Source organism: Hyperoodon ampullatus (assembly GCF_949752795.1).
Source record: "Hyperoodon ampullatus genome assembly, chromosome: 8".
Lineage (NCBI taxonomy): Eukaryota > Metazoa > Chordata > Mammalia > Artiodactyla > Ziphiidae > Hyperoodon > Hyperoodon ampullatus.
Genome location: NC_136921.1, coordinates 24,066,366 through 24,087,300, shown reverse-complemented (window position 1 = coordinate 24,087,300; position 20,935 = coordinate 24,066,366). Strand labels below are relative to the sequence as shown.

Here is a 20,935-nt window from a genome sequence, read left to right as displayed (position 1 = left end):
AGGTGGACTCTCAACCACTGCGCCACCAGGGGAGCCCCCAGTTTCTTCTTATAGTTGTTTTTACTTTTATCAATGTTGCTAAACAAAAGTAAAAGAAAAATAATTTTAATAATTATTTCTAATTATATATATTTTATATTGGAGCCATGGAGTTTCATCATAATAAGAATAATCAAAGGTTATTTGGTAAAGAAAAAGCTACATGTGGCAATACATAGTCAGATGATTTAAGTCAGGTAAATTCATGTGTCTTAATTATTTTTTACAAGTTAAAATATATTAACAACTATCATAAATATAAAAAAAAACTGCTCTGACTGTATAAAAGTTATTGTTTTAAAAATTAGTTTCACATCTATATTTTAGGAAAAGAGAACTTACAATTGGCAATCAACTATTTTTCCAATAATCTAGTAAGACCAGCTGAAGGCTGTTTGGAAAGATTTAGAACATATAAATACATATATAAACTATCATGGTACTGTATGAAATAATGTATATTATGTACATATATGCAATATATGTAGTATAACATTACATAATGATATAATATTATATACATGTATATGTATATGTGTACTCCCTGCTAAAATCACCTGCCTAAAGTGCCTAAAGAAACTCCTCTTAGAACAAGATGCCCTTTAACATTTCACTGGGGAGAAAATTAAAGTAGCTTATTTTATATATGTTTTTTTGCCTACAGTTACTCTGACTTAATTACAGAGGTCCCTAAATTAAACGATTCGACTTATGATTTTTCAGCTTAACAATGGTGCAAAAACAATTCACACAAGTAGAGATGAAACTTCACATTTTGAATTTTGATCTTTTCCTAGACTAGCAATATGTGATATGATACTCTTTTTTCTTATTGAAGTGTAGTTGAATTACAATTAGTTTCAGGTATACAATATAGTGATTCAATATTTTTATAGATTATACTCCACTTGAATTTATTATAAAATGTTGGCTATATTCCCTGTGCAGTACAGTGTATCCTTGTAGTTTATTTATTTTATGCATAGTAGTTTGTGCCTCTTAATCTCCTACCCCTATTTTGGCCTCTCCTCTCCCCTTTCCCCACTGGCAATCACTAGTTTGATCTCTAAATCTGTGAGTCTCTTTCTATTTTGTTATATTTATTCATTTGTTTTATTTTTTAGATTCCACATATAAATGATAACATATAGCATTTGTCTTTCTCCGACTTATTTCACTAAGCATAATACCCTCTAGGTCCATCCATGTTGTTGTAAATGGCTGAATTCCATTCTTTTTTATTGGCTGAGTAATATTCCATCGCGTATATATGCCACATCTTTATCCATTCATCTACTGATGAACACTTATGTTGCTTCCATATCTTGGCTATTGTAAATAATGCTGCTATGAACATTGGGGTGCATGCATACTTTTGAATTAGTGTTTTTGTTATCTTCAGATATATACTCAGGAGTTGAATTGCTGGATAATATGGTAGTTCAATTTTTAGCTTTTTGGGGAACCTCAATATTGTTTTCCATAGTGGCTGCACCAATTTACATTCCCACCAACAGTTCCAAAAAATTGAAAAGGTCGAAGCACTCTCAAATTCATTCTACAAGGCCACCATTACCCTGATACCAGGAGACTGAGGTTTAGGTATTTTTGCAAGTGCCAGGTCCAGGGTACAGAGACCAGGGTACACAGAACCTTTAAGGTAACTATTATATAGAACTCCATTGCCTATACTATTGCTGTGATTGTTTTTAGCCAAAAAAAAAAAAAAAAAAAAGTTTGATCATGACATCTGAAATCCTTTGTATTTTTGTTAAACTAACAACAAAATAATTTTCATTTGGCAAAAGTATTCTTGAATAAGAATGATGTTTAATACATTTGCAACTTCGTGTTAGGAATTGTCAGTGCCTAAGTTTACCCAAAATGAACTAAAGAAGTATTTTCCGTGATTATCTGCCCACATCATTCTTTTTATCTCCTACAGTGTGAACATTGCTTTAAGGTACCAGAAATATTGATAAAGGTGTGGGGCAGGAGCCAGGCGGACAGCTGATCTGCCGTATAAGAGGATGGAAAGATATCAAGTAGATTTAAGATAAGTGAAGTTATTAAATCAGATGAAATTTTACAGGTCACTGGAACCTTATACTGAGAAGAGATAAAGCAGAATGTGCAAGAACAGAGAACCAAAGACTCTTATGCATTCTTTTACCTCTGTGAGTGAGGTAAAGAGAGGACTTCAGACTTGGGAATTTAAACAAGCAGGGTTAAGGGGTTAACACTACAGCAAACACTTAACCATCTCTCCTGATTGCCCTTGCAGTGAGATTCCCTCTCCTCGCTAAGGAAAACAAAACGTTAAAACATAAACAGACTACACACACACACACAAATACACAGACACAAATATAAGCACATAATGCAAAAATAACTGGAAGCAGAGCTTTATGGTATAGGAGAAGCACTGGGTAATTTCCAGAGGGGTCTGTGCTACAGACATTGAGTGCTGCAGTAAGAAAAGTAATTTGAGTTATTTATTAAAGGAGGTTTGATTAAGCTGTTTGCTTCAGAGAACTGGGAATGGTGCATAATCTTTTATTTCTCCCACTGGATTTGGTAGAACTCAGGGTAGACAATAAATCATGGTATTGAATATCTGTGCAGTTGCTCCTGTTCTAACTGATTGTAATATTGGGCTGGGCAAAAACAGAAGGTCCAAGGCTTACCTGAAATCGTAGCGGGTTGCTGCTTGGATTGCTCTCTCTGTCCCCTTTTCTTACCCTAAGTGGGTAGTTGGAAATAGAATAGGGAATCAATACATACCTCTTTAGTTTTGTTTCTTTCACATGGAGTAGAAGAAGGAAGAGGTCAGTAGCATCTACGATGCAGAGACAAATGCATGGTAATAAAAGACAGATGAAGCAGCATCTTACTACATGGACAATTATCAGGACCCATTTCATATCTGTGTCTTGCTTTTCTTAATCTGCCATTGTGTGGATCCATTTTTGTCTACCTTGTTCCCTTTAGGATTTATGTCCCACCATAGCAAATCTTAGCAGATCTCACTTTGGCCTGATTGGGCATCTAATTCCTCCCCGTAAACTTACACTTTTTATTTTATTCATCAATTCTGGCTGTGTACATCTGGCCACCAACACTGAATTCCACTTGTCTGTGTTTTTAAATAGCTTTAGTAAGGTGTTTTTATAATCTCAGTTCTTACTACTGTCCCCTTCATCTGACTCCCTGTTCCTTCTCCCCAGTCCCCTGGAAACTGATGGGGGCTCACTCACTGGTGCTCTTCAGCTTCCTCTAGTGTCACCAGCTACACACAGGGAGTGCCAATTAGTTCCCTACTCTTGTCCCCATCAGTTCTGCCACATGGCCTCTGACACAAATGAGACATGATGATGTAAATTCATTCAGTCTTAGCACATTTTTCAATATAGAAATTGAGACTCAGGACGATTTATGTAACTTATGATAATTTCAATATATGTCTCTTAAATTGCAAAACTCATTTTGTAAAAAAGTATTGAATTTTAGTCAGTATTCCTTACTAATAAAGCAGCCATACATAATTCATTTTGGCTTTCTAATTTATTTATCAAACAGGTACCAAAAGAAGTTGTAAAGAGTTAAACATCATCACAATCATCACACTGGCTTGGTGGTTTCTAATAAATTAGGCCAAATTCAGAACAGACTTTTGTACTATACTTCAATGTATAAATGTACCTCAATTCCATGTTTTAAGTGGTAACACTTCCAATTATTCCTAGATTATATGTAGCTTATATTTCTAAATATCCTCCTTGAAAAGAGATTTTCATGATAGAGCTCTTACCATGAAGATGTTTGACTTAAGCTTAGAAAAGCATCTACTCTGTGTCACTAATATACTAAGGAAATGGAAAATTCTTATAACTACACAGAATTCTTGTAGATTGCTGAAACATGAAATAACCAAATAAACTTTATTATTGAAATGGGTTTCTTAAGAATATAAATGTGTAATGTAACTTTTCAAACTTGTTAAACCATAAAGAACTACACAGCAATTTCATAACATGAAACACAGTGTGTATAAAACTATGTAGCATAAAATGTTCAGCTGCTAAGGTAGCAGGAAGGTTCCAGGAACTATTTTCATAAATCTGGAAGTAGTTGACCTGTTACATTGATCTTTATTCCATTTACCAAAATAGTGGGGCCTGCATTCCTCTGTCTCTGGAGTTTATCAGTTTCATTTAGTTGACTCTGTGTATCTTGAAATGGTCTTTCTTTCACATATTAGAACAACTTCTGGAGCAACAACGTCTGGAGAAGATGGAAATTATATATTGTTTAGCTTAAGACTGTCCTTTCTTAAGGTTTGTTTTATTTAATAAAACAGGAATGAAGTGAAGGAGACAGGATAAATGATATTACACTTGTTAATGTGAGAAAACAGAAACATAAAAAATTTAAAGAACTTTTCTTAAGGTCCCTGATCTTAAGGATTTTAATTTGGGAGATAATTGGGAAACGGCCTGGCTTGTGCACTCACCAAAGTGGGAGCTCCCTACATGCCATGAAACAAAGATGCCCAGATGTGTAGATGAGGTGGTAGTATATTTTGCAAGATTATGAGGCTGCATATTTCATAAATGTTGGCTTTTCACAAATGATCTTTGAGTGTTGGTGGAAAATCTTACATTTGTATATGTATTGGGGGAATTTTTCTTTTAAAAATACAAATCTACAAATTTCAATGGAGCATTTATATAAGTATATAGAAGAGGTAACAAAAATAGTATTGCCCTAGAGATAAGCCAGGACACACATACAATCTTACCTGCCTCTTCCCTTGCCCATGATTAGGATTAGAACTACCAGCCACGCAGCAAGGCAAGGGGAAGACTATTTGGTACCTTACCCAACTCCAAATTTACTGTACATATGATGTTGGAAGAACACTGGACAAGAAAAATTAAAAGGAACTGTTAGCCTTTATGACTAACTACCCTCTGGGGCATTATTACTAATGCCACAAACTGTGAAAATGCCTCACCTATTTAATAAAAATGAAAGGTAGGTACTACTTTCCAGATCCTGACAATATAAATCCTATATAGTCTTGAATAAAATCTATAATATTACATTTTTAAACTTAAAGTGCCCAGGAAATATTAATATTTCATATTTTCACATTTTCTTAGCTGACTTCTGAAAAAGAATGGGACCTGATATCTTATTTTGACAGATTTTTTCATTGTTTTGTGCACACAGTTGTTTTATGGCTTTTAATCCATTTTACTTTGGCACTTTTTTAAAGTACACTTAATAATTTATGTTCTTTATTAGTGAGAAGAACTATGAGTTGACTGTTCCTGAGGATAATGGCAAAAAATATTAATATACTAAAGTGACACCTTCATAATGATGAGGAGCTGTGTGTTAAATGGATCTAAAGCCATTATATCTAAGTTACTACTGTATACTCCTAGCTACTGTTTTGGGTTTTTCTCTTGCTCCCCACGTTCTCATTTTCCACACAGGAGCTGGAGAGATCTTTTAAATAATTATCATTCATATATATCTGTCTCCGACTTAAAACTATTCAGTGATGTTAGGATAAATTCCAGTCTCTTTTTCTCAGCCTATGAGGCCCCATATGATCTGGTCCTTGCTTTCCACCTGCTCCTCATCCATCCTCAACACAGTCCTCGCCTCTCTCTGTAGTCACCCTGGCCTTTCTTCTGTCCCTTGAATACACCAACTCCTTTGAGCCTTAGCACTTTTTCTTTTTCTTTTTCTTTTTTTTCTTTTTTTCTTTTTTTTTTTTTTTTTTGCGGTACGCGGGCCTCTCACTGTTGTGGCGTCTCCCGTTGCGGAGCACAGGCTCCGGACGCGCAGGCTCAGCGGCCATGGCTCACGGGCCCAGCCACTTTGCTGCATGTGGGATCTTCCCGGACCGGGGCACGAACCCGTGTCCCCTGCATCGGCAGGCGGACTCCCAACCACTGCGGGCCCAGGGAAGCCCGAGCCTTAGCACTTTTGCAGGTGCAGTCACCTGTGCCTGAAACTACCTGCCCCTAAATTGTCCTAAAACTGCTTCTTCCTTCTTGCCATTCTGATCTTGGCTAGAATGTCATGTCTTCAGTGAGGACTCTGGTAACCACCTCATCAAAAATAACATTGTCGGGGCTTCCCTGGTGGTGCAGTGGTTACGAATCCGCCTGCCAACGCAGGGGACGCGGGTTCGAGCCCTGGGCCGGGAAGATCCCACATGCTGCGGAGCAACGAAGCCCGTGCACCACAACTACTGAGCCTGTGCTCTAGAGCCCGCAAGCCACAACTACTGAAGCCCGCGTGCCTAGAACCCGTGCTCCACAACAACAGCAACAACAAAAATAACATTCTCCTACAAATCATTGTCATATCATTTTGTTGGGTTTTCTCATAGCTAGGCTATTCTGTTCAGTTATTTGATTGTTGCCGTTTGCTTCTCCACGTTCACATATAAGCTCCCTGAGAGTGCTGCTCCTGTCTGTTTTGCATACTGCATCATAGGCTCTTAATCCATATTTGTTGAAATAAAGAGTAAAAGTTGCATGTTAGAGTGCTTTGTAAATCCTGATGCATACCCAAATATAAGATGAAGTTATTAGCTGAGCAGTAGTCAGACAGATGTTTTGTATATTTTTGTCCTGGTCAGCTGGATAAAAGCATATGCAGCGTGTGACTGTGTGCTATCGTTAAGGATAAGTAGATAGTGGTCACCCAATGTTCACAGGGCACACATTTTGATATTGATTCATTTTCAACCCACTGAGCATCTTCTGTGTTGGAAATAATTAGAGCCTGTGAACTGAAGTGAAGGAAACATTTACAATGCTGAATAACCTAAAGTGAAGAAGGGGGTATCTAATTAGTCTTTCTTGTGACAATCTTTTTTTAGATTAATATTCTTCTCTCTGAAAAGTCTAACGGTGGCGCTTATGTCAGTGACTCTGTGGGTAATTAATAGTGTTTGCCATACACCCCCACACATTCCCTCCAAAATATCCTTGTGTAACGCCACTCCCGGGAAGAACAATTTCAGTTAGAGAGGAGAGCTTCTGAAGTGTATATCACGTGGTCTATTATAAGGGATGTGTCCTATTATAAAAGAGAGAAAATCTCTGATAGAACGTAATATTTTATGTAACATGCCTGGTATATTGTTTAACAAAACATTTTATGGATGCTTCATCAGGACATGACTTGATTAAGAAGCAGGACTAGCATTCACCCACAGTTTCCTTTTATGAATCCTTCAGATGTTTTCCTGTACTATTTTCACCCTAGTCACAGGCTTATTAACTTAGGAATGAGGTGACAGGGCCTTTGTCTTTGAATCTTGCAATTATAATTAATAGTAAGTTAAAGGGAAGCAGAAAGGTTATATTCAAAGTTTAAAGTAAAATGACTTTGTGGCACTTAGGGCAGGTGCCAGGAAGATATTAAGAACTCATTATTCTTATTAATTAGAACTTCGGGAAGACATCTTTGAGAAGGAAAATCGTTTTATGATTAGTTAGAAGAGGCATAGCTATTTGTGGACAGAACTTGAGGAGAGGAACTGTGTTGTCTTCATCTCAGTATGCCCAAGGCCTCGCAGAGCCCATCCCCAGTGACCAGCAACTACTTGATGCTGCCTGTGTACATGAAGGCAGGGAGAGGGGTCAATGTGTACATATTGTCCACTGTTTCCCACAATACATTCCTAAAAACCACATTATGAAAGAGACCACCACAAAGCTTCCTTATGTTCATGTGTGAAAGTATTATGTGTGGGTCCTACATTTTTGTCAGAGGATTTAACATCAAATAAAGTATAGCAATGTCTGGTGTCTATCTAAACCATATGGAAACATCATTTTTCTCTAAATATTTACAATTTTAAGGACTAAATTTACTACCTGTGATCTTTAAAAGAGACGTGTAGATTATAGAAGTTTACATGAAGGGCCAGGTTACAATGAAGTGCAATAATGTTCAATAATAATAATAATAAAAGCTAATATTTATGGAAAGCTGACCATGCTTAGATGTTGTTCCAACTGCTTTACATATACCAACTTATCCTCACAGCACAATACCCTTATGGGTCAGTTTTAGTATTCCCTCCTTATTTGTGAAAAGGAGAGTTATGTATATGGCAGAGACCATATGGTCTATAAGCATAAAATATTTACTCTCTGGCCCTTTAAGAAAACGCTGGCCAACCTCAGCTTTAGATCATAAGTACACTTTTTTTCCAATCAACTTTGATCTATTTCTCCACCACTCTGGACCTAACCAGTGCCCAACTTCCAGAAAATAAGTGACAATAGTTAAAACCTTTTCACACATCATTAGAAAAATGACAAAAAAAATTATCAGTGTTTTTGAATTTCAAGATGCATCTCAATAAATTCCCTAGATAAAAATAAGACAATCTTCAGCTTGGCTTCTTCTCCAATATTATCATTTAAAAAAAGGAAAGGGATGAGGTTCTGAGCTCACTTGCCAGAGAGAGATGGACTCTGGAGACAGTCTGTTCAAATTCCTGTCCTCCCTCTGCCACTTCCTGGCTTTGTGACCTTGAGTAGATCATTTAACCTCTCTGTGCCCCAGTTTCCCTATCTGCAAAATAGGAATAATAATGGACCTAACTCATAGGGGCATTATGACTATTAAATGAGTTAATGTATGCCATTTGGAGATGAGGAACTGACTCCTATAAATTGTTAGTTATTTCTCCCATTTTTCAACTTCTTTAAAAGACTGATTTAGAGATAAATAGAATGATGGAAGTTGAGGCCTGAATATACTGGGAAAATTCTCAATGAATTAAAAGCCCATGGAATCAATGTTTATTAAATATCCTTGTACATTTATGCTTTATCTATTCTTTAAAGAGAATATTTATTTATTCTTTGAAGCGTGCTATATGAAAATAGGTGAATAAAACATTAATGTCCTCTGATAACATAAAGAATAATACAAGACTCATAATATTAGCACAAGAGAACAAATTAATGGCTTTATTAAGTGCAACATGTAGTATATTAGCACAAAAGCCTTTGTAGATCAGAATGTACAAGGGGTGCTACTCACCTGGTTTCTCTTACAGGACCAGAGCATTTTATTGTAAAGAGTAGGGTCCTCTTTTTAAGACTATTATGTCAGGTGGTACCCAGCTCTGATATATACACTGAAAATTCCTAGATGTGTTCTTTAACTCAGGACTTAATAATGACTAAATGACTTTAAACATTTACTGGAAATGATATCTCCCATCTCTGTTACAAGAATTATTGATATTTACAGTACACACATATAAATAATAAACTATGAAAGACTGACACTAAGTAAAAATGTCTAAATTCATGATCCTCAAATTCAGAGCATCCCGGATTCAAAGTCAGCCTCCACCTATTATCAAACTTGAGCAATTTACATAATATCTCAACCTCTGTTTACTTAGTCATAATATAATAAAACTAACTGTACTGAAGTCAGTCCCCCCGTCAGACATATGACAAGTATGTACTGAATAGCTAATATATCCCAGCCACTGTTGGGGGTGAGTATACAGCAAGTACACAACAAACAGACAGACATAAACCCTTGCCCTCGTGAGCTTTCTTTCTACTTGCTGTGAGAATTAAGGATTTAGTACAAATTCTGGTGCACATTTACTTTTCAAACAATGTTGGATATTATTATTGTTAATTGATGATGGAGAGAAGGAGGAGGATTTCAGACACCAGTGCCTCATTATGGAGTTGATAATGACACTCAACTTCACTAAACTTCTGTATCTCGGGGAATATTTCTGGTCCGTGGCCCCTGACCTGTGTTCTACATCTTGATCATCTCCCACAGGGAATGATCGGAATCAGAATCTGCAACTCCTGATTGGGGATCTTTATCACTATGACCCAGTCTTTGCTGGTGCACTTATTCTGTGACTAACTCAATAACAAGTACTTGTTAATTGATTCTTACGAGAGCATTAAATTCCCTTCTGTACACGCTGGAAATATTTCTAATCACTTAAAGACAATTTCACAGATGATGTAAATTATACTTTTTTTTTTTTTGCCGTACGCGGGCCTCTCACTGTTGTGGCCTCTCCCGTTGCGGAGCACAGGCTCCGGACGCGCAGGCTCAGTGGCCATGGCCCACGGGCCCAGCCACTCCATGGCACGTGGGATGCTCTCGGACCGGGGCACAAACCCGTGTCCCCTGCATCAGCAGGCGGACTCCCAACCACTGCGCCACCAGGGAAGCCCAAATTATACTTTTTAAAGAACAAAATACCAGTGTTTGACTGAAACTGGTCCAGAATAATTAGGAAAAAAAGTCATATGTAATGTTAGGAAAGAAATATATGCATGGAGAAACCTGAGAGTGTGATTAGTGGGATCAGTTCTCGGGAAGTTCAGGTGTTATGGAGGGTCCCTCAAAGGAGAAGGGTTCAGAAGACTCTGGAAAAACACTTCCAAAACTGATTAACCACCAATAGGTTTGTGTTTATCTTTTTTTCCTTAACTTCTACAAATAGCTTTCCCCCACAAAAGTCATTTTGGAAACATACCTTTCAAAGTTTGTAAAGACATCAATGATTTTAGTTATCTTCACGTAAAGAGGGTAATTTATCATCTAGTCAAGTGTGCATGTGTCTGCCTGGAAAGCTGTGAGCTAACATACATCATACTCAGTAGCTTCAAGGATTTGGTTTGCCTTCTTATGTGTGTTTGAATATAGAATTCATTTCAATCTGACATTTTTTACCTCTCATCATATTTTTCTTCTAATTAAGTTCTATAAATGTATCCTCTTCCCAATTTGAGCTGTAATAAATTCCTTTCCTGAATTGGCCTTCTGAAAGTCACAAACCACCATTATGATGAATTACAAAATGAATAATTTCCCTTCTGCTATGTTTATTTTGAGCAGCAAAGTGTTAGAGAAAAGGGAAACTGTTTCACTAGAAAGAAGGCCCTGCTCATAGTAGTCACATGCCTGTGAGTTGAATACTTCCAACACTGACCCCAGCAGATTTCCAAAAATGGATAGGTCTAATGGAAGGACATGATTTTTCAGCTCAAAATTCTGGGATTTAATGGTGTTATTGGAAGGGATCCATAAGGAGAAAAGTTTTGCTCTCATGTAAGCCGTGGAGTTACTCATGTAGGTATGGACCCAGACCATGATTTCTTTGGGAAATTGATTTCCTAAAGTCTTTTTTTGCAGAAGAAGGGAACAATGCCATTCATAGAATGGACTGTGGGAGAAATGAATGTGTAATTCTTATTTTTAAAGTCATTATTTGTTTAAGTCATTATTTAAGTCATTATTTGTTTCACTTCACTATATAGGCAAGTAAATGCATTATATCTTTGATTTGAGATGGCTATGTTGAAACTGAACCATTCATTGCTAATATTTAGGCTGGTATTTTAATAGGTGCTTAACATTCAGCACATTCGTTCCCATTACATTGTAAGGCATAGATGAAACACTATATAAATAAGATTAAAGCATTGCCATAGATAAAATATCAGGCATTAACCTTTTAGACTGTTGATTTTAGAATGGATTAGCTTCAATAAATAAATAAACAGCCACAATGATCATAGTCTGGTTCAAATAATACTGCTTAATGTGTTAATCATTAACTTTACATACTTCTTTCTCAATTCCCTCTATGCCTTTATAGAGTGGGAATTGTCTTTTGCATCCTGAATTCATTACTGTAATTTGTGTACTGTGCATTGACTGAAGCAAAGTTAAGTGGCATATTAATGAAGAATTTGAGCTCCTTTTCTTTGTGTAGATAGTAGACCATGGAGTTAATGTTTCGTTTATAGAATTTATTATAGAACTATGATAATGTGGTTATGATTCATGATCTTTTCCTGGATAATGCCTGACTTAAGATATACTATAGTCTGAAAAGAAGTTTGCTTTTATATAATAAGCATGGCTACTGGTCCAAATATCCTAAAACCAAATTTTCATTGGCATAACTTTTCCTCCCTTAAAGAAAAAAACAGAATTATTGTTTCAAACCAGAATTAGACATGAGCATTCACCTAAATCAACCATCCCATTTTTCAAATGAGGAATCTGAGATCCAGTGAAGTTAATTAGATTGATGGCATTCAAGAAGCTATAAGCTAGAGCTATAGACAGGACGTCGAACCTGGCTCTTCTGGCTTCTGAGCCAGCATTCTGAGTAAGCTGTCCTGCCTGGCTGAAATGAATAATCCCTGCCATTTCATTTGTTCCCAGTATGAAATCATTCACTGTTATCTCCCCATAAGTACCTTTTCTTCTCTTTCCCCGTGTAGCATCATCACGCACCCCCGCAAAGACATCCTTATCTCCTGTGGGGAAGACCGCGTCTGGAAGGTGGTGGGGCTCCCCAAAGGCAATGTGCTTCTCACAGGATTGGGCCACACCGACTGGCTTTCGGATTGCTGCTTCCATCCCAGGTCAGTACACACAACTCCCAGAGCCAGCCTGATCTCTCCAGGAATACATTTGTTTATTACTCTGTTTCTTCACTCTGCTGGCTTTTATTTTTTCTTAAACCACTTTATTGAAGTATGAATAGGTGTACATATTTAATATATACGACCTGATAAGTTTGGAGTTAAGTATACATCCTTGAAATCATCACTACAATCTATACCATAAACATATCTATCATCTCCAAAAGTTTCTTCCCATCCACTTTATTTTATCATCATCATCATCATTATAAAAACACTTAACGTAAGATCTACCTTCTTAGCAATTTTTTAAGTATTCAATAAGTATCATTTGCTGTAGGCTCTGTGCTGTACAGTAGATCTCTAGGACTCACTCGTCTTGTATAAATGAAACTTGCAACTTTGTACTGCCACTTTTCTCTCTGCAACCCCACCTCTTCCACTGAATTTTGAAATGTGTAGATAAATGCTCCTTTGGCTTTCCTTATATTGACTTTATTTTTTTATTTTTATTTTTTGTTAGTTTCTGCTTCATAGCAAAGTAAATCAGTTATACATATACATCTGTTCCCATATCCCTTCCCTCTTGAATCTCCCTCCTTCCCACCCTCCCTATCCCACCCCTCTAGGTGGTCACAAAGCACCAAGCTGATCTCCCTGTGCTATGCAGCTGCTTCCCACTAGCTATCTACCTTACGTTTGGTAGTGTATATATGTCCATGTCTCTCTTTCGCTTTGTCACAGCTTACCCTTCCCCCTCCCCATATCCTCAAGTCCATTCTCAAGTAGGTCTGGGTCTTTATTCCTGTTTTACCTCTAGGTTCTTCATGGCATTTTTTTTCTTAAATTCCATATATATGTGTTAGCATACAGTATTTGTCTTTCTCTTTCTGAGTTACTTCACTCTGTATGACAGACTCTAGGTCTATCCACCTCATTACAAATAGCTCAATTTCGTTTCTTTTTATGGCTGAGTAATATTCCATTGTATATATGTGCCACATCTTCTTTATCCATTCATCCTATGATGGACACTTAGGTTGTTTCCATCTCCGGGCTATTGCAAATAAAGCTGGAATGAATATTGTGGTGCATGACTCTTTTTGAATTATGGTTTTCTCAGGGTATATGCCAAGTAGTGGGATTGCTGGGTCATATGGTAGTTCTATTTGTAGTTTTTTAAGGAACCTCCATACTGTTCTCCATAGTGGCTGCACCAATTCACATTCCCACCAGCAGTGCAAGAGTATTCCCTTTTCTCCACACCCTCTCCAGCATTTATTGTTTATAGATTTTTTGATGATGGCCATTCTGACTGGTGTGAGATGATATCTCATTGTAGTTTTGATTTGCATTTCTCTAATGATTAATGATGTTGAGCATTATTTCATGTGTTTGTTGGCAATCTGTATATCTTCTTTGGAGAAATGTCTATTTAGGTCTTCTGCCCATTTTTGGATTGGGTTGTTTGTTTTTTTGTTATTGAGCTGCATGAGTGCTTATAAATTTTGGAGATTAATCCTTTGTCAGTTGCTTCATTTGAAAATATTTTCTCCCATTCTGAGTGTTCTCTTTTGGTCTTGTTTATGGTTTCCTTTGCTGTGCAAAAGCTTTGAAGTTTCATTAGGTCCCATTTGTTTATTTTTGTTTTTATTTCCATTTCTCTAGGTGGTGGGTCCAAAAGGATCTTGCTGTGATTTATGTCATAGAGTGTTCTGCATATGTTTTCCTCTAAGAGTTTGATAGTTTCTGGCCTTACATTAGGTCTTTAATCCATTTTGAGCTTATTTTTGTGTATGGTGTTAGGGAGTGATCTAATCTCATACTTTTACATGTCCCTATCCAGTTTTCCCAGCACCACTTATTGAAGAGGCTGTCCTTTCTCCACTGTACATTCCTGCCTCTTTTATCAAAGATAGGATGACCATATGTGCATGGGTTTATCTCTGGGCTTTCTATCCTGTTCCATTGATCTATCTTTCTGTTTTTGTGCCAGTACCATACTGTCTTGATTACTGTAGATTTTAGTATAGTCTGAAGTCAGGGAGCCTGATTCCTCCAGCTCTGTTTTTCGTTCTCAAGATTGCTTTGGCTCTTCGGGGCTTTTTGTGTTTCCATACAAATTGTGAAATTTTTTGTTCTAGTTCTGTGAAAAATGCCAGTGGTAGTTTGATAAAGATTGCATTGAATCTGTAGATTGCTTTGGGTAGTAGAGTCATTTTCACAATGTTGCTTCTTCCAATCCAAGAACATGGTATATCTCTCCATCTATTTGTGTCATCTTTAATTTCTTTCATCAGTGTCTTATAATTTTCTGCATACAGGTGTTTTGTCTCCTTAGGTAGGTTTATTCCTAGATATTTTATCCTTTTTGTTGCAATGTTAAATGGGAGTGTTTTCTTTATTTCACTTTCAGATTTTTCATCATTAGTGTATAGGAATGCCAGAGATTTCTGTGCATTAATTTTGTATCCTGCTACTTTACCAAATTCATTGATTAGCTCTGGTAGTTTTCTGGTAACATCTTTAGGATTCTCTATGTAGAGTATCATGTCATCTGCAAACAGTGACAGCTTTACTTCTTCTTTTCCGATTTGGATTCCTTTTATTTCCTTTTATATTGTCTTTAGATTGATTGCTTTTGACATTTAGTACATGTAAAACTTAGTCCACATACTGATGCATTTTAAAAGAGTAATAATCTTCCCAGGACAAGCATTAGAAATGCTCCTTGTATTCATAAGCTCTGAAAACGCACATGAATTTCAGTAATGCATATCAATGTTTACTTTGCCTCTGTTAATCTTGCATGTTTTCCTTTTAGAATTAAGTTTTCTACCAAAAAGGATCAGGAGGCAGTGATCAATTTTTTAAAAATTTCAATGATACTCAAGAGATTAAAGAAAACAAAGCAGAACTGAAGGCATTGAGCCCTGTAATTTTCAGGATTCACTGAATTTTTGTACCAAAAGAACAGGGGCACAGAAGGAAACACATTGTTAAACATACATATACATTATTCTGGTGGCAGGAAGCTCTGCCCACAGTGCTTGTGGTCAGCTGCTATCCCTAATCCCAACTATCTTCTCTTATTCAACATTATGCTTAACATTTGTTAAGCATCTGGCTGTATCTGGCTCTATCTAACAGTCTCTGGTCTAACTACTCTTGGAGATGCATAGTCCGTAGTGCAACTTCTCAACCATTCCATTGGGAAATTTTGGTTTTAGGAAGACCTTACTGATTTATTTTTTTGTTTTCACTAAACTCTTTTTTTAAAAACCATCTTTGTCTTATCCTTAGTATGAATGTCAATGAAATTAGATTGAAATAAAAATAACTAAATTGTTCAGAAATTTGTGTGTTAATGAGAAGAGTAAACTAATTTTTTAATTTTAATTTTTGAAAATGTTTTTAAAATATTTTATCTTTGGTGCTAAATTTTTGAATTTAATTTTTGAACATGTAATGCGTTCTGTATCTGGTATGTGGATAAACAAATCTGCAATGCCTCTCATGTCTCAGAAACATAAAGCCCATCTTGCAAGCAGAGACAACACAATTAGCAGTGTAGCCTATCACTTCCGTAGCTGCTGGGCATACTAATCAGATTTCTATAATACCCTGTCACCATGACAACCCATGACTCTGAAATTTTCTCATTAGTGTTTGACCAGCACATGGTCCTTTTAATAGATCTTCCTGTTTTCCCAGTCAATTACTGAAATTAAAATGAGGTGAAATACATCATTATTCATTCATAGTATGAATTTACATTCAGTACTTTCTTTGGCAGAATTTTAGTAAAATGTAGCTACACTCCTTTTTTCTAGTGCATGTGGGATAAAAATAATTGGAGAAAATGCATTTAGCTATATGTGTTTTAAGTAAGAGATAATGAATAGCAAGTGTTCCATTTGTAGAATTGGTGAAAATAATAAATGATTATTAGAAACAACAACAAAAAAGCTCTTTTTTATTTGGGGTAGAGATTGGTTCTGAAGGAGTTTATATTTCAGGCCTCAGACATTTTATAATGCTTACTGTATGTAAATCAACACCGAAGACCATACATTATGGACTATAATATATATAATATATGCATATATATATACATACATAATATTTATGCCTTAAAAGTTGTCTCTGAAATTTAAATTTGTGATATTTGATTTTTATTTTTGCTTAGATAATTTGGTTAGTAAAAAGATAATTTATTGTTAAAGATAATATCTTTCCTATTTATATACTCATCTATAATCAAAGAATCAAACATAAAGTAAATTTGATTCAAATATGACACTTTAATCTGTAGTTGGATCTTTGATTAATAAATGCAGTCATAGTCTTCCTCAGAGCACATCTTTGTGATTAGCTTGATTCTGCTCCCTTGGATGAGGTCCAGGCAGGTGTCACATTATAATGTGACACCTGCCTAATTTCTCTGCTCTTCACATAGAAAAATAAACTCCTACATTTTCTTTACTTTTTTTTTTATTTGCAATTGTTCCTAGTTGAGTGTTTTCTATAACTTCCACGTGTATGTATTCCTGATTACTATGACATTCAAGCCACTGTGTCTCCTGCCACAGTGACATAATTCAGATCTCTTTTGGGGGTCAAACCCACTTGACATGACAATGGTATATACACTTAGTGACCCAAATCAGTCTTAGTCGTCTTATTTCCCTTGTCATAACGGGCATCTTCAATACATAAATGACAAACACAACAGGCATAATAATATTAATATCAGGAAAAAGAGGACTAACAGAAAGAAGTTAAACTGGGAGGGTAACTAAATATCACTTGAGGATCAGATAATATGATGTTGAAATATATAAAACAAAGCTCGTAAATAAAAGAAGATTCTGGCAAAAGTATAGTTATCAGAGTCAAAGACTTCAAAGAATATCAGTTTTAAATATGTGAAGTAAACATATTTACAGTGGAATTAGAGAAATTAATAAAATAGCAAGTGTATTTAGTATTATATATTGAACTTTATACTTTATGAAGAGAGATTGTAGATTCTTTGAAATCATTCATTGTTAGGTTTTTAAAAATATATAACTCTTAAACTCACAAATTTAACATAAATGAATTCTTCAGAATAACAAATATACAAACTAAAGTTTGTGATCAAGATTCAATAGTAAAAGAAAATAAATCAATAACTAAAATATAATAAAATCTGAATTATTAAAAAGTAAATAAATGAATATTGGGTCAGAGAATTATAAATGGCTATTACCTAGTTGATAAACAGTCCCAAACACAATACTTATCAAGCTTACGATATGTAACCAGAACTGTGTTCAGAGTAAAATTCATCACTTTGACAGTTTTATTTTTAAATGAAAAAAAAAGAAAATAAGTGAATTATGAATTTAAATTAAAAAGTACAACTGGTTCAACAAATATAGAAAAGCAAAGAATGGATAAGTGAAAAGTAGAAATGAATGAATTAGAATTAAAAGAGTACATTTATATTAATCCAAAAGGTTTTTTTCAAGAAAAAATAATAAAATAAGGAATATAATATTGAAGTAAGTAGATAACTCAAAAAAAGAAAAAATACATGTAGGAAACAGAAATATTAACCTTAGCAATTTGGAAAGAGTTAAAACCACAAATACAGAGATGAAAAATATATGTTTGGAATTCTTGATAAAATAATAGATTTCTATGAAAATAAGCATCACCAATATTGAATCAAGATGGAGCAGAAACCCAGACTAGATTAATAACAGTGGAAGAAACTGAGTTCTAGAAGTTCTTCTTTTTATTCCCATCTTCTGAAGTTTTATGACTGAGTTTTAAAAACTTTATTTAAAAAAAAAGATAAATTAGTTAATTTTTAGGTTCATTGAATTTTCTGAGGACAAGAAAAAAATGAAATTTTATTACTGGTTTCACAAACATAACATAAACATAATTTTAAATTGGGCAAGTGTAGTACCCCCTCCACAACTCTAGGCCCTTTTCACAATTATAGATGCAAAACTTTTAAAAAGAATGCAGAAAATGGAATTCAGTTGTATGTTTAAAAAGAGCGGTATACAATGACCAAGTAAGATTTGTACTTGAAAAACGTGGAATATATAAGTGATCAAACTATGAGGACATCATATTATAAATTATACTAATAATTAACATTCAAAGTTACTTTAAAATTGTTGGGTAAAAATCTAGCATCTATACTTAAGACACAGATGTTTGCAAATATTATTAAGCCCCATGTGTTGGAATTGACAAGGAGAATGGATTTTGGAACAGCTGGGAACTAAGAAGGTCTGGCAGGTGAGTGTAGAATCTGGATGCCATGGAGTCGGATGGGTCAAACGAGGAATGGGTAATCACGGGTAATAGAGCAAAGTGGGGAACATAAAACCAAACAAATTTAGGCAAAAATGCCTAAAATCCAAATAGAAGCAAAGCCTCTTTGTCTAAGCCTTCAGTAGCTATGCAAGCATTGTTACTTGTCCAGTTGGTATTTATTCTCAATAAAGGTTAGCCACATTTTTTCTTTTTCTTAATGATAATGGTTATATTTTATTAAAATATTTTCAACACTGAAATTTTCTAACATATTTATAAGTTAACAAGTAAAATGTATGTGGAAAACTTTTAACTATAAACACTATACAAATATTATACAGACTCTACCAATTGAAGGCAATTTAAAACTCTTACTGCAAAGGCTGTATTCTCTTAAAATAACACTATACACATAACTAAATCATTGTCATCTATTGTTTACAGTACAATTGGTTTTGATTACATCTAAGTTTTTAAGTTCCTTAGTAGAATTTGTGAATCAAGACACTTTTTTAGGAATGACATGGGTAACTAATCACTGTAGAACCATCTATTATTACATATTTACCACTAGATGGCGATCATACAGTGGTAAGGTAAAACACCCTTTGCATTTACTGGGTAGACTGATGAACTAGCTGTTGAAAGTGATTCATTGGTTGCTGAAAATGATGAAGGGGTGGAGCAATGCAGAGAATGTGTATTGGTGCTGCCTTTGCACTGTTGAAAGAATGAAATGTACAATGCCAAAAAACAGGAACCTTAAGCATAATCCTGTGCAAGGTAGACGTCATGCTCTAAACTGCTAAGACATGGAATCAGAGTTTCAGGTTGCCCAAATTAGAATCCTACCTTCACCTTTGCTAGTCCTGTCAGTTTTCTTGTCTGCAAAATGGCTATAATAATGATATCTACTTTGTGGATTAATTATGAAGGCTAAATTCTATCATATATGAAAAACACAAGTTCTGTTGCCTGGCAACTATATGCTCAAGAAATGTTACCTATTATTATTTTTTATTCATTGATAGGTATGTTGAGAACTTAGATCAGAAATTTTTACAAAACTGGTAGCCTTAAACACAGTGGGTTAGGAAGGAAAGACTATATTGTGATGTCTGGGTTACACCAAGCTAGAATTAGAACAATGCTCTCAAACCATGAAATATTTGAGGATCATGTCTGAAGGTCTTACCAAGTTAAAAATAAAATCATTTATACAGCTTACCCTTCCCCCTCCCCATATCCTCTAGTCCATTCTCAAGTAGGTCTGTGTCTTTATTCCCGTTTTACCCCTAGGTTCTTCCTGACATTTTTTTTTTTTTAAATTCCATATATATGTGTTAGCATACGGTATTTGTCTTTCTCTTTCTGACTTACTTCACTCTGTGACAAAGCGAAAGAGAGGCAAGGACATATATACACTACGAAGCGTAAGGTAGATAGATAGTGGGAAGCAGCCGCAGAACACAGGGAGATCAGCTCGGTGCTTTGTGACCGCCTGGAGGGGTGGGATGGGGAGGGTGGGAGGGAGGGAGATGCATGGGGGAAGGGATGTGGGAACAGATGTATATGTATGACTGATTCACTTTGTTATAAAGCAGAAACTAATAAAAAATTAAAAATAAATAAATAAATTAAAAAAAAAATCATTTATAAACTGAAAAACAGATATAATTAATGAAAAAAGATGTATGTTATTCATCTGTCCTTAGCCCTTAAAAATGTGTCTCTTTAAAAATTGTACCAAGAAGCTCATCGTATTTTGCTTTTACAGAAGAGAGAAAGTATTCTGCATATTTCCTTTTTTTTTTAGGCTCTAGAAGGAAAATAATTGGCTAGAAACACCAAAAAAATACTTTTTGAAATTAAAAGTATTTCAATTGAAAGCATTTAAAAATAAAATATTTTTGTTGTTTTTGAGGAAAGTAAAGCATGTAATGTTTGACCTGCTCTGTCTACAGGCATGTATTATTATTGTTGGCCCATTTAGACTAGCTTTGGGCAAATGAAACAGAGTTGTATATCAAAATGTACACTACACTACCTTAATAATACATCATTTGGTCTTTACCTAATAAAGGAGGACTGCTCAA

General features: G+C 35.3%; 1 protein-coding gene across 2 annotated transcripts in view; it reads left to right on the top strand.

The window, feature by feature from the left end:
- Positions 1-20,935, top strand: part of SPAG16 (sperm associated antigen 16) — a gene marked incomplete at both ends in the record, with an annotated part of 879,991 nt that overhangs the window by 413,775 nt on the left and 445,281 nt on the right. For both annotated transcript variants that reach the window (XM_079709890.1, XM_079709889.1), the window contains one exon: positions 12,375-12,518. In XM_079709890.1, the coding sequence (XP_079566016.1) occupies positions 12,375-12,518 (144 nt within the window). The remainder of the gene's footprint in view (positions 1-12,374; positions 12,519-20,935) is intronic.